At 50.6% G+C, this 14,540-nt stretch overlaps 5 protein-coding genes across 5 annotated transcripts; 3 read left to right on the forward strand and 2 right to left on the reverse strand.

The window, feature by feature from the left end:
* Positions 1-650: 650 nt before the first annotated feature.
* On the forward strand, positions 651-1,882 carry N0V89_008918 (uncharacterized protein; the record flags this gene model as incomplete). Its single annotated transcript, XM_056217671.1, has 3 exons — positions 651-888; positions 968-1,178; positions 1,270-1,882. The coding sequence occupies 3 exons, from the start codon at positions 651-653 to the stop codon at positions 1,880-1,882; spliced, it is 1,062 nt and encodes a 353-aa protein (XP_056069227.1).
* A 3,017-nt stretch (positions 1,883-4,899) lies between these two features.
* Positions 4,900-5,856, forward strand: N0V89_008919 (uncharacterized protein; the record flags this gene model as incomplete). Its single annotated transcript, XM_056217672.1, has 2 exons — positions 4,900-5,211; positions 5,617-5,856. 2 exons carry the CDS (start codon positions 4,900-4,902, stop codon positions 5,854-5,856), a joined length of 552 nt encoding a protein of 183 aa, XP_056069228.1.
* Positions 5,857-6,940: 1,084 nt separating this feature from the next.
* Positions 6,941-7,514, forward strand: N0V89_008920 (uncharacterized protein; the record flags this gene model as incomplete). The annotated part of the gene is made up of 2 exons (XM_056217673.1): positions 6,941-7,129; positions 7,275-7,514. The coding sequence occupies 2 exons, from the start codon at positions 6,941-6,943 to the stop codon at positions 7,512-7,514; spliced, it is 429 nt and encodes a 142-aa protein (XP_056069229.1).
* Positions 7,515-7,715: 201 nt separating this feature from the next.
* N0V89_008921 (uncharacterized protein) lies at positions 7,716-8,748 on the reverse strand (the record flags this gene model as incomplete). The annotated part of the gene is made up of 5 exons (XM_056217674.1): positions 7,716-7,813; positions 7,865-8,094; positions 8,144-8,231; positions 8,286-8,367; positions 8,428-8,748. 5 exons carry the CDS (start codon positions 8,746-8,748, stop codon positions 7,716-7,718), a joined length of 819 nt encoding a protein of 272 aa, XP_056069230.1.
* A 655-nt stretch (positions 8,749-9,403) lies between these two features.
* N0V89_008922 (uncharacterized protein) lies at positions 9,404-11,314 on the reverse strand (the record flags this gene model as incomplete). Its single annotated transcript, XM_056217675.1, has 1 exon — positions 9,404-11,314. The coding sequence occupies one exon, from the start codon at positions 11,312-11,314 to the stop codon at positions 9,404-9,406; it is 1,911 nt and encodes a 636-aa protein (XP_056069231.1).
* Between the last annotated feature and the right edge of the window lie 3,226 nt (positions 11,315-14,540).

The raw sequence follows: 14,540 nt of genomic DNA on the forward strand, positions 1-14,540 counted from the left end.
AATCATAGATTATAATACACATAATAGTACTAGTACCTTATAAAATAAGATAATTATAATGCCAACTTAATAGTATATGGAAGTAGTTACTAATATAGTAAGAATAACTCTTAGATTTTATAAGAAATAAATAAACCTTTTAACTACTAGAATGAAAGTTAAAATCTAGAGGTTAAATATTATAGTCTAACGTAATAATAAGCTTAAATCCTTATAAGCCTACGACATTAAATATCTCCCTATTACGCTCTTAAGCTACTGGAAAGGCGTTATGGCGACCCATATAGGATAACTACCCCTATAACCATGAAACATTAGGTTTGGTTCAACCTAAAGCTAACGTCCAGGGTGCTTATCAACCATTTAAGAATAGAGTATGCTTGTCCGGCTCGGCCCGTCCCATCAACCGGACATTCATATGCCTTCGCCTCCATCTAGCTGCGTACCCAGAGCTGACACTTTTCGTTAATCAATCAGTATTAATGCCTCAAAGGCTTCGTTTTGCCTGCGATTTCTGTCATCACTCTAAGATCAAGTGTTCTGGAGGCACTTCCTGCGCTAGGTGCGAAGCTATCAACATACCATGCGTTCGTAGTGTTTCAAACCATACAGGTCGCCCTCGAGGAGCGAGAAACAAAAAAACTTTAAACATGATTCAACAATTTCGTCCAGAGAGATCGGAAACCCAGACGACCAGCACTCTTCTAGAGGCCTCACAAGCACATGCAGCTACGCTCATGCAAAACCAGGACAGTCGGCCCAATTCGCCTGAGCTCTTGGATAGCATACAGGGGCCACCCTTGGGGGACTTCGGGTTTGGCCTTGACATGAATGAGATCCTCATGAGTGGTGTCATAACTCAGGAAACCGATGGCAACTTCGAAGGAGGTGGGGATACCTCGCAATCATCGCAAATCACCTCTGAAAATCCGGAGTTGGGGCCTTCTACACCGGCTACAGAATGTAGGTTTCGATGAATCCCTTTACCTCCATCGAACTAATCGAACGCTCAGCCTGGTTCGCAAATTTGGCCGGTCCGATGGCCCCTATCAGCATCGCGTGGTTCAACGACAAACAAATGAATGCTTCAACATCACCGCAATTACGAGAGACGAGCCCGAAAAGCAAGTTGTCACCTCGCAACGATCCCGGCATGGCACGGTTCCCGACGCATCGCGGTAGTTTTGACCCACAATCTTCCTCGCAGACGTGTAGCTGTCTGAGCAGACAGCCTCGTGCCCTCTCTCGTCTAGTCATCGATACCCATAGAACAAGGGCCCAGCTTCAGGACGCTATAGTAGCTGCGGAAGACGCCTTCGAAACTTGGGGTGAATTCTTTAATTGTTACCGCCACATGACCACCGCCGACCCTGATATTTATCTCGTAATTGCAGCCAACATCCGTTCCGTGGCCAACATCATTAACGAGCAGCACGACATCGTCTCCAGAAATACCTCGAGCGCCTCAGTCGGAAATGAATCCATCCGCTCATTACCATCGGACCGGTTACCCTCTCCCCAATACCAATGGGCCCTGGCCATCCAACCCCGGCCAGGTAGCATTGAGCAGCATTTTGTCTCTTCGTCCCTCCTCTTCGACGTCATGAGCTCGACGGCTACCGCGAGTCACCGGCTACAAACGCTCGCAACCCAGCATAAGACGAAACTGCAGTCGACACCCCAAAGCACTAGCCACACAGATGTTCAGCGTGGCAATGCCGCTCATGGAAATGTGATGGCAACGATTCAATCCCTAGATTATGTTTTGGAGGTCCTTGATGGGACGACGATGGAGATGAAGGATCGCATGGCGCAACTTTCGGCTAGATTCACGGACAGCCCTCGAGATGAATCTCCGGTCCGTGGCATGGAAAGAGTTTAGTTGAAGTCCTTTCAAGTTGTGCTTCTTTCAGTGTGGTCTGATAACAAGTGTTACAAACTGTTCATAACGCAGCCTGTCATTTTTCTGTACTCAAGTCGTGTTCATGTATTCCGTGAGGTTTTACTCCCTTTACAATAATCTAGTTACTCAGATAACGCCGAGCATGTTCTACTAGGCATGGAGGTACTATATAATTCTTAGTCTTATGATTATATTTGTTAGACCTGGCGGTTATATATGCACATTTGCTGCACCTTAGCAAGCAATGTGCGCTGGCAGGCAAAGCGCACCTTTACACTCGGTGGATTTAGAGAAACAAGTGTCGACTCGACAAGCCACACCTGACCCAGCAAAACCCACCATGAAACGAATGAGCGAGTTCGTAGTAGCAACTACGACATGAAACTGAAGTCCAATCGAAGAATTTTCGTCCTATCCGAACTGGCTATTGTGAGCGGAGCAATACAAAAGATGCTTATTAAGCCCAGCGCATTCAGGGAGACTACTTAATGTCTTCGGCTTCGCGTTTGAACTAAGCTGGCCCCACATCGTATGCAGTCTTTGATCGATGCACTCGCCGGCACTTCTGGGTGCAGCGACGCTCGGCCTTATGGCGGCCGTGGGGCAAGTGGAAGGGTGGCTGTGGATGAAGCTGAACTCGGGGCTGCTCTCGCTTAGCCCTACACTGCGGCGCGTCGCGTTAGGGAGTTACCGGTACGGGCCGCTGTGGCCCAAATCTAGAAGACGCACAACCAGTAAACAGTCGCTAGTGCAGTGGAGCACATGGTTCGGCCGAGGATGTAGGGCGGCGGCCCGACTTCTTCTCCCCTGCCATGCGCGGCGAGGCAAGTTGCATATGGAACACAGTTAGGCTGTGCTTATTACTGACCTCGCATGCAGCTGTTCGGCTTTAATATAGGCGGTGATGACACCATGAGCACAATCGTCGAACGGGGCGTTAAGTATCTCACCGACCATGGCCCGATACAGGAATGACTGCGGCTGCAAGCTGCCTGTCCCCTAGGTAGCCAAGACTCAGGTTTTCCGTCCGTCCGTCGGGGAGGCCCTCCGGGCGCCATACCTTAATGCCGTCGTTGAGGAGATTCTACGGTGCGGGGGACCGACGCCGGCACTTGATCGCGAGGCTATGGTGACACGCAATTCTTCGGCCATGCTATCCCCAAAGGCTCTATGCTGCTGCTAATGACTTCGAGCCTGAGTATCCGCAGCCCGTCCTTCCACATTGACGACTATCTTCGCAATGTGGTCTATTTCTTCACAGATAAGGGTGCAGTCCATGGTCGCTCGTGGGCGAACCATAATCGCCAAGCCTTCTATCCAGATGGATGGCTGGTTCGCTCAAGACGGTAATAGACAAGCTTTTGACCAACACTTGTTTGGCCCCATAGCTGACCCAACGCCTGCTTTGGGTCTTAGAGCTAGAGGCTACTAGGGAAGGAGACTTGCTTATATGGAACTCGAATACATCACTTTAAACTAGAACTATATAAGCCAAAATGCACCTTCCGCACGGAGCTCGTGATATGTCTTTATAAAACGTGTTGATATACCTGGAACTAAGATAGATATAGAAGGATAGATATAGAATATTGATATAAGGTAGGTAATATAGAGTTTAACTATAGTAAGTAATTACTTAGTGCTATTAAGTAGCTGTATCATATACTATAGGTCTATGCTAAGTATTACTACTTGATAGAACACTCATAAGTTCTACTAAAGCTATTCCTACAAACGTCACCTAAAAGCACGTAATTAAATTGCCGAAAGAAGGACCATGACAGGATGGAAATCCCGCTTCGCATTCCTGGGGTAGCCGAAGTTCCCTCTAACAACGGCACCAATAGCACTCAAAGCCAAAGCCCCATCGGTGCATCCTCTCGATCGGTCCCTCAATTGAGTGCTAGGTCTCGCCTCGCCGTTAGGGCCGATTGCGAAACCACCGTCGTGGAGGCTGGGGATGGTTGCGCAGCTATCGCCTCTAGATGCGGCATCTCTTCGACTCAGCTGAAGGAATATAACCGCGACGATCTTTGCACAACAATGGCCAAAGATGAAACAATTTGTGACAGTTCGGGAACCTTGCCTAGTACCCTGCCGCCCGGTAATGCTGACGGGATGTGCAAGCTCAGGACCGTCGTAGCTGGAGACGATTGCAATACGCTCCCATTGAAATGCGCTATAGGTTGACAGGACTTTTTGAAAGCCAACACCAAGGAAAGCCTTTGCTCTTCCTTCATGGAAGGTCAACGGGTCTGTTGCACCGCCGGGGAACGACCTGACCTAAAACTAAAGCCGGATGCCGATGGCAATTGCGCGACTCACCTCACATAGACAGACAAAGGTTGTGCTAGCATCGCTGTTGCTCACGACCGCGAACGTGAAGATTCTGAAGAATTTGACAAGAACAACTGGGGCTGGAACGGCTGTGATCCGGAGAAATTCTTCCGCGACTTCCTCATGTGCGTCAGCGAGGGAAATGCGCCTATGCCTGCCACCGTACCGAACGCTGTATGTGGACCTATGATGCCAGACACTGTCAAAACCGCCTTCAGCACGAACATGAGCGAGCTCAACCCGTGCCCTCTAAACCTCTACTACAACATATGGGGTCAGTGCGGAACCACGGATGACTATTGTACTATGAGAGAGTCCGAATCTGGTGCACCTGGTACTTCTGGTCACCAAAGCGGATGCATCAGCAATTGCGGTAGAGACACCATTGAGGGCCTACAGCTGGGAGCAAGATCACGGTCGCTTATTTCGAATCATGGAACTTTCAATCGCAAATGACACGTTACTTGTCCGCAAAGTTGATGCCCTGTCCTATAGCACACTGCGCATGCTCTGTCCAACGTACTGGCTATGTGGATGCCTCAAGTCGTCGCGAACAAGATTAGAGCAAGAGCCGGGGCCAGACACTCAGGCTCCCATGAATCAGATTCTTCTATTAGGGAGCAGAGTTGCTGACTTCATTTTCTTTTTGTAGCTTCACAATGTCGGTCGAACAGGACCCCAGGACCTACACGCATATCCACTTCGCCTTTGCCAACATTACACAAGGCACATTCGTACCTGAAATCACTGGCGAGACCGTTAGAGAGCAATTCGAGATATTAAATCAGATGAAAGATGCCAAGAGGATCATGCCCTTTGACAGATGGGATTTCGGCAAGATGCCAGGCACATACTTCATCTTGCGCCAGGGTGTACAGCCTGCCAATCGCGAGCTATTCACGAAGAACATTGTTGCATTCATTGAAGAACACGAACTGGATGGTGTAGATATAGACTGGGAATATCTTGGGGTAAGTGCGCACGAGACACATTGAGGACGTATGTTTGACACATGCCCAGGCTCCTGATATTCCAGATTCTCCGTGCGACGATGCTCAAAATGGCGTGAATTTACCGACTTCTCTCGCGACTCAGGACGGCTATTGGATCCTCCAAAACTGTTTCTTTCGCAGCACCCGCATCCTTCATTCGACAGGAGGATCACATCCGCACCAACAATTCCTTCTGAACTCAGATATGCGTCGTACGTGGTTGGTTCTCTCAAGGCTTTTATCACGACCGAGCCTACTTCATTTAGGTCTCTGTGCATGGCAGACATTGACGTAGAGTTTCTCGATGAGACCTTCAGCTTCGGGCCGCCCGCCACTGTGACCGGTAGAGTAATGTAAGCTATGGGAGATGATCCAGAACGTCAGCTCGTGGAGAAGTTGTCCAACCGGGACCCCTTTCCTCCAGAAGGCGCGCAAAGGCGTAACATCATTGCCGAGAAGCCAACGCCTGCAGGACCGTCGGGGCCCGTACCTAAAAATCAGGACCCGGTGACACATAGCAGTGATATCACATGGCAAACTTGGAAACTCACTATTTGCACCGTTTCGAATGGCGGCATGTCCACAAGTGATATCCAGCTCCAAGCTGGTGCCATCTTCATTTGAGTGAGTATTCTCCTATGCACCTTTCAGACAATGTGTCTAATTCATAGTCTCAAGGATGCCTTAGGCGGTCTGCTCGAGTAGCCTCCTAGTGCATACGATAGATGCTCAAACCTGTCACTACGGAAGGAGATCTCACAGATGGCAATGGAACTGGAGTAGCACGCTTTGTTTGGGATTGCTATAGTCAACGCATAGTAATGGCCCATGACCTTTAGGGCGCATGGCCATAATAGAACACACACTGTGGATGTTTCGAATTGCATAGATTATGGGAGAGTAGAGAGGTACATGTGGCGCAGCTTAAAAGATCGCCACTTGATAGAGCCACAAGTACCACCCTCGTTCAACATTTAGCTCAGTTTGCTAAGGCGGCTGCTAAGAGTGGTGCAAGGAGATTTTCGCAGCGCGCTGGGAGGGAAAGCTGGTTTTGCAAGCGACGTGTAACTTGGAGCGGGTGCAGCTCCGCTTCACCGGAAGACTTGCCTGCCACGTCAACAAGGCAGACAGACGTGGGCTGGTCCCGAAAGTGCTGAAAATGGTTAGTAGTGACAAGTTAGAGAACACTGTTCACTGGGATCATCGATTATGCGTAATTAGTTGTGGCTTTCATTTCAGTTACGTCGAGCTTAACTTAAGACATCTAATAGGTCAAGGACTTCTCATCGAAGCGCTTTATCGGAGGTGGGCATTCATTCGACCCTGAAAAGGAAAGGAAAGAGCCTCATAAATTGTATGCTAGCTAAGGGAGCCTCCCATTGGCACCGTCCCGGTCTCAAAAAGAACGCATCCCACGCGTGCATGTAGCAGTCTATCCCATGGCGTTTTCCGATATGCAAACCCCGCTTTTTCGACAAATCATGGAATGACTTTGAGACAAGCATTCGGTCCCATGCCGCGCAAGCAGGGTAGAGAGCTAACATGGCGGGTGGAGCCGCGCAATAATTGGTTAATGTGCGCCGTCCACAAGGCTCCGAGCTTCCCTTCATTTGTCTTCTTGAGCCTCACCGTTAGCCATTATGTACGACAACCATTCATCCATCAGTACAGAATGGTGCGATATTACGAGCAAATTGCTTTTTCGCCTATGATGGGCCTGACTTGTCCCATCCTTGCCACGCGCGCCCTGCGCAATGGCTTCATGCGCCTGTCTGTATTTTCCATGGCTGCAGTCTGGGAAGATCATCTCAGCAAGGCTACCCAGTTCGACAAACCATTGAGTGATCGGCAGTCCAGGCTTGAGGGCCCCTCTTATTTTAAGTATAAGAAACTGCTTGTCCTAGTCGTTGCTTGTCCCGCCAAAGATTACCATACCCAACAAGAACATAAACACAGTCCCTGCCCTTTCACACCCACCTCAGCTTAAGAACAGTTCGTCTGTCAACTTAGTCGTCTTGATGTGCACGTCCTAACATCCGCAGGAACCCGCCTATCGAGACAACATGCCTTCAACCACGCAACAAGAACAGCCTTGGAAGCCCATGCTGGCGAATTTGCGAGGCAGCGGCAACGACATCAAAGCGAAGCCCGACAGTGACGGTTTCGAAAAAGGAAAGCCGATCATTCTCGGTGGCCAAGGCGCTTGGGGCAAGTGGAAGGAGGAAACCCAGAGCCCGAAAGCCAAGGGACTCTGGTACGACACGGCTGAGGGCGGGGAATAGAGCGATGCGTCGCCCGTCATGTACGGTATTTCTTGGTCACAGCGATTTTGATAACAGGTTGGACCGGTGCCAGGACAAATTGAGATGCTTTATTACTCCTGTAAATCCAATTGGAATAAGCTCGTTCATCCTCCAACAGTCGTTCTTATGTACATGCAATTTGACTCGGTTATGGTAGCTGCACTCTCTCAATTATCCTCCTTAATCCTTGTAGTAGACAAGGGCTCGACTTTCAATGCTCTCCCGGCCTCCAGTCTCGCCTGCCGCCCACGGATTCGGGAAAGCGGTGTGCGGCACCCCTTTCACGGGCTGTGAGCGAGGACTGTAAGTATGGAAAGGAGGAAACCTACCGGTAAGCCCTGCAGAATCCGACTGTGGCATGACCATCGTTTCGTCGGTCTGCTGCTGTGACAAGTAGTAGAACTTATACGCGGATGAAGGGTGGACCTGGAAAGTCTCCAGCGCTCCGTCGGGAAAGACGATATCACGGGCTTGCAAATCTTTTGCGGCATTGACTGTCGAAGAATCGCAAACAGCGAGGGGCCAGCTCCGGACGGGGCCAGTCAGAGGCTTCCAGACGCTGCCCAGCATGTGAGGACACACGGTAAATGGGCTTGATCTGAGCTCACTTTACATATTGATACCGTCTGGTGAGCAGTTCCGGGGACTCTGGATTAAACCGAGAGACGAGTTCAGTAGTCGTCGCCGGGCTCGTATCTTCAAGATACGTCAGTAGATGCGTCGCGCAACGCGACATGAATCCCAACATACCAATATGGAGGAGGGTAGCAGGCTGCGAGAATTCGTAGTTCTCGCCCGTTGAAATGGGAAAGTCGGGGTGGCTCTTGCGGACCTACGGGAAATGCAAGTCAGAGAACGAAGAGCGCGTCTTAGGAAAGAAGAACAATATCACCTTGAAATCGATGATTTGGATTCTATCAGCACGAAGAAACGCCTTCAATGTATCCGCGAGGGGCTTGAAGTACCGCTTCGCCAGCTCGTCGCCGTCACATCGTACGAAATCTTGCACCGTGATATCAGAGTCCACACCCATAATCGCAAAACCATTCTTCTCAATAGAGAAGTCGGCCTCCCTTCCCCGGATATCTTTCACTACTATTCCATCATTTTTGCGCGGTACGGCGTTGGATTTAGGAAATCCCGGTGGAGGGTCGAACTTGAGCTCGTATGGCTTCAGGGTGCTCCATAATGGATCTCTGTCCAAGAGGTACATTGAGGTGTTGTCCACATGTTGCAGCATAATGCAAAGGACGCTCGAAACGGGCTGGAGTGGTTCAACATGCGTTGTCGCCTGCTATATACCGTTTAATAAGGTGTCCAGTCAGCCTTCCTGCATGGCAACTGCTCATCAGGCTGCTTGATCGACGATCTCTGATTGCGGTTATGGGCAGCCAGGTAGTACGCGCTAGCAAGCCCACCTGGAGTGGCCTGGGTGACAATCCCTGCACTACTCGCACCTTAACATGGCGGCCAATGGGACCCTTGGAACCCTTGAGAGTGCTAGAAGGCGTCTCTGGTCAGCCGCTACTGCCGGCAGTATGCTTGATTACACACGTGCAACTACCCTCGGCTAATCCGCTACTTTACGACTGGTCCCTCGACTTTCGTCGTTAGTCGTGCTCCTAAACCCTGAGATGTACGATAGAGAGTACATATATATGAGGCCGTCAAACATCGCGAGAGTCGTACAAAGCTCAGTTCCATAACTCCTATAAGTAGAATCCAAGAACAGGGCATCATCTTCGCGCAAGTGAATCATCGAATAGAACAAAGGAAGGGAACACATCTTGTGAAGGAAAATGGACTGTCATCGAAGATGCTCACTGGAACTTTTAATACGATGGTAACAGTTCATCCACAATACTGATTCACACCGGTATGTTAGAGTATGGGAAATTCCCCTTTGGTGCATCCGCTTTGTGTTCGAACGAGTGGCCGCTCTTGTCCACCCTGGAGGCGTTATCGACTGAGGGGACCCTTGCAGGAACATGAGGGTCTAACATATTCGTGTCCATAGAGGAAACAGGGTGGATGGGAAGGACGTTAGCGTTGCTGTGCGCAGGTGAAACCACAATGTCCAACAAACCATCGGCGCTTGTAAAGCTTGGAATGTGCTGGAGATCGCTTCTGTGCTCTTCATCGATCGGCTGCACAATCATAGAGGAAGACCTGGACGGAACGACGGATGGAGATATTGATCGGACCTTGGACCTGCTGCTCCTGATACTCGGCGTTGCATTCGAGATCGAAATTCTACTCGAGTACACCCTAGCCAATTTGGGGGCGGGCAAGGTATCGTCGATGTTTTCGAAGCCTGGGCGTCCAAAGACGCCAGCGCGGAAGTGGTCTCGGTCTTCGAACTTGATCTCTTCGATCGCCTCATCTTCAAGCCGAACCTCCGAACTTTTCGCTGCATGTATCATCCACTCGATCTTGCCGTCTGGGACGTACATTCTCGCAATTTGAGTCTTGTTCCGCCCTAAGAAGAAGAAGTGCCGGCCGGCGCCCCCAAAAGTCATCAGAGACAGGAGAAGGAGAAAGATGAGGAAGACCACTGATAGCTGGACGGTGTCAACCCAGACGCTCACCTTCCTAGGCGTAGGAACGCTATGATTGGTGTTCGCAGCAACCACATAGGCTTGATAGAACCTGAATATATCTCGAGGTGAAGGTGTTGTGACAGCTGCGCCTCTTCCAGCAGCCTTTTCTAGGTCATATTCCCAGTAAGCTCTGTAGCCCATGGCGATCGAGTCCGTGTCATTTAGCCAAACCCAGGGTATAGAATTTTCGTCTAGAACTTTAAATTTACGAGTGATTGTGCACTCTACTCGCGCATAGGATGCCTTTTGAATCGGACCAAACGGCATCCATGTTTCCTCCCCTGTCATTCCTTTGTCTGTGGCCTTCGCTGAAAAGTTTTGGGCGTGAAACACAGTAAGGGACAGCTCAAGCGTATCTCTGTTGGTGTACATTCGGTCCTCCACTTCAGGGTCTGATTGGATGATGACAAACCAGAGTACATGCTTCAGCTGTTTCTGCGGGTCCGTCCACGTTGCCCAGCTGTCGAAGTTGTCGGTTATCTTATATCTCGATTTATCCAGCCAAGCCGAACTGAAAGTCTGTCGGAATGCGCTGTAGAGTTGGAGCGGTTCGTAGATGCTATGATTCCCGGCTGCCACAACGTTGGGTAATATTGTTTCGTGAGTTTCGTTGCAGGCCACGCTCCATGTTGGATCCCATTCATTTGCTACGTATGTCCAGGGTTCGGTAGAAGGCGGCAGATAATCGAGCATTTGAGTTGTCGGAAAATTGGCGCGATCCAAGCTCTGAATCGTATCGTTCCATAACACATTGGCATATAGCAGATTCGAGAAACCTCCAGCGCCTTTCATCGTCTGCATCACCTTGAGGTCCCTTTGTTGGATGGTCTGACCATTTCGAAGTGAAATTTTGGCGATTGGGCCAGAGAACATGCATGTAGCCGTAATAGTCAGTACCACAATGAGTTGTGCAAGCAGATGCCAATTCTCCTTTTCGAAGACCCGGGTACGTAGGATGGCGACAAGGTCCCAGGCATCCCCAGGGCCTGTGAAGGTATATAGCGCACGCAGTGGAATGCTACCTTTTTCACGGAGCAACGTTGCGCTTCCTCGACGCCACCAGAAGCGGGAAAATGACCGTAGTCCGACAGTGCCGAGGACAGAGATGAAGACGTTCAAAGCAGCTTGCACACTCGACAAGCTCCAACGGGTGGAGAGAAGGATCCACAAGATAGCCATGGTGGCAGGGGTGATTGAGCAAGTACCTGGTGTTCGAGTTACGGCTGTTGGCAAGATTGACGCGAAGTAAAAGACAGCTTAGGCGATACCATGGACTTGGGAGTAGGAAGTGGGGCGAAGAGAGCTCTTGATCCATGGATCAATGCTTAAGAAGGAGTGATCACCCTACAATTCTGCCTCATAGTGATGTGAAAGGGACCAGGGTTACGTGTTGGCCCTCATAGTGGTCAAGGATGATATGGTGATGGCCCAGTCGCGAAGCTCCCATCCACTTTCCCATTCCGAATCACCGGTAGTGCGAGTCGCATAGCCACGCATTTCCTCGTTTTGACGTAGAAGGTAGCACGAAGGCAGAGAATTTGAGCCCAACAAATATCAGACGCATGCCCAAAAAGGGACGGGGTCGGGATCAACAATGATGAGCACTGCAGATCCATAAGTAAGAAAGGCCGGTGGTTGGTTCTGGTGGCCCTGTCGTGTCCCCTGTGCCCCTGTTTCAAGATAAGACGGAAGGGACCCGCACCGCCCCAGCGCAGCGGGCGGGCCGTGGCCGTGCCCCCCACGACGTCTACTAGCGCCTTTGCCTTTTCACTCCCATCTCCGACACCCAGTATCCAGCAACAAGGGCAGATGCGAATGCATCGATCCGCGGCCTCATAAGGAGGCGCAGTCCTGCATCCTAAGTGCGACTGGGTTGCGCAGCCCACGTATGCCGCAGTCCTCCACTCGAATATGGAGTTTGAGCCATTTCTCCAGGAGGGCCGTCGCTCGAGCGAAACGCCATCTCCAGAAGGAGAGCCATCACCGAGCGCTTTCAATTTCACTCACCATCCCCGTTTCTTCGCATGCGTGTTCTCTCTCAAGGTTCTCTTCCAATTCTCGGCCAGCCTCCTTGAGTTGCCGATGGTCCAACTCATAGAACGTGCCGCCTGTCGAGACAACGGCTTCGACGTCGGTCAGCCTGGCGATGTTGCTTGCAAGTATCCCGCCGTGCAAGACAAGCTTGCTATTGTGATGGGGTACAAGTGGACTTTTGACTCTCTGCCGTGTGAGTGCCTTGCCAGCTTACGCAACGAGTCTTGCACTAACCCGCCAAGGCCTTCTCACGGCCTTGTCTTATGGGGCACTGGCAAATTCACGCGGTAGACGCTTCGTAATGACCCTAAGCATCATAGGGCAGCTGCTTTCATTATGCTGGGTTATGCTTGTCTGTATGTATGCCTCTGGATCATTTCAACTTGTCATTCACCAATTTTAGGCCTCTCCCCCACGGGAATTCCCGTTGAAGGCATCTGGCTTTCGTCCGTATTCCTATTCCTCGGAGGGGGTGGAAGTGTAGAGCTTTCCATGATCTTCACGACTTTTTCCGACATGGTACCTTGGAACGAAAGGTGAGGCAGTGGGTATAGTATACCTACCATGAACTAATGAATGGTACAGGGCGCGAGCTCTGTTGTATCTGCACGCACTCACACACGCCAGCCGCCTAATAGGTCCTCCCGTTGGATCTCTTCTAATGGAAAACCATCTATGGGCACCCTTTGCAATAGCAATCGTAGCTCTATGTGTGAGGCTCAAACTGGCTCGACTCCTGCCAGAGACTTCGCCTTTTTTACGGCGGCCGGATGCAGGTCATTCAAGCTCTGAAGCGGACGATGCGCGCTCTTTATCGAGCAGCCCCACGAGAAGCTCACGAATGGAGACTTCTCCAATCTCACTTCATTACGTATTTCACCTGATACGCAGCAGCAAGGTATGGAGATACTTGGAACATCCAGCGCTGGTGGCTGTATTCGCCTGTTTCGTTGTCAAAAAAATCGGATTCGCAAGTGAAGGGATGGCGTTCCAATACGCCTCTGAAATCTTCAACAAGCGGCTTTACCAGACAGTGTGGCTTCGTATTTACAACGCAATCAGTGCTACATTTGCGCTTACCGTCCTCATTCCAGTCATCACGCGACAATTTTGCCTCGTGAGCCCGGCTAAGGATATCTGGGTGATACGAGTTAGCCTGATCGACATTGTCGTCGGCTTTCTCCTGCAATGGCAAAGTAGAACTTTCGCCGTGCTTTGCATAGGTAATTTCCATCCTCGCTACCAAAGATCAGTCTTCATTTGACGGCACGACAGGTATGACGGTTGGAGGCCTTGGTGAAGGCCTCGAGGCTTCGCTTCAGTTGCTCGGCTCGTACATCGTCGGCAAAGCCAATCACGCCAGTTTCTTTTCTTTTGTGAGCATGCTTGATGTCGTGGGCGATCTGCTTGGAGGACCAATCATGGCCTGGACATACACAGTGCGAGGGGCAAACCAGTTGCCTGCTGGATACTGTTTCCTTCTGTCAGCCGTACGTATAATGTCCCTCTCGCGATCAAAGGCAGGGCTAATCCGCGGCCTAGGTTTTATTTGGCTGCCTATTGGCCCTGGTCTGCTATCTTGTCAGACCTACACGGGTGTGACCGTCAGCAAAAGTCAATGTGGGGTGGCTGGGTGCATTCCGAAGCTCGTATATTATTCACGCGTGGTGACCCGAATCGGATGCTTATTCGTGCCTTGTCCGGTTTGCGCTTCACTTTGTGCGGTCTCTAAGCCACTGGCGAGATTAGGCCTATCGCGAGCCACGATAAATGCGCTGCGATTCGGCCTTGCTCGAATAGCCGGGTCAGCGCCTTCCCGTTAGAAACGGCTCAGTCGTCCCCACTTTCGTTGCCTTTCCAGACAGTAGCTTGTTGGATCTTCGATTGGCTCGGTTCGTGGGTGTTGCACTTCGCTTGGCAACCCTCACTTCGCGCAAGGTGAGGGATTTCCCGACAAGGCCGCTGCTCAGTCCCCACCTTATCATGCGCTTCTCCCCGTCTGCACTAAATATTACGAAGATACACGGCGATCATGGAAGGTCCGCCCCATGTTGACGTGCATTTGATCCTCGATAAGCCTGGGTTAACCACGGAGTCGGGGAACAACACTACTGGAACTCGAGGTGTGCTGAGCCTCAATACTGACGAGTCGATCATCTCGCTATCGAAGTTCTTCTGATCAATATAACAGTCCATTATAGAATCAGCGAGGCATGCAAATGGCTACGGGCAAATGTGCGTCGAGCGTTCGCGGATATATTATAGGTTATACGTCATTTATAGAGAAGACATATTGTTGTACGTGGATCAAAAATACCCCCACCAGGCGCGCGTCCGGTCGACTCTTTATCGTTTAGCGAGGGCGAGCGGG

The sequence above is a fragment of the Didymosphaeria variabile genome (genome assembly GCF_027946475.1).
Source record: "Didymosphaeria variabile strain IMI 356815 chromosome Unknown scaffold_6, whole genome shotgun sequence".
In the NCBI taxonomy this organism is placed as follows: Eukaryota; Fungi; Ascomycota; class Dothideomycetes; order Pleosporales; family Didymosphaeriaceae; genus Didymosphaeria; species Didymosphaeria variabile.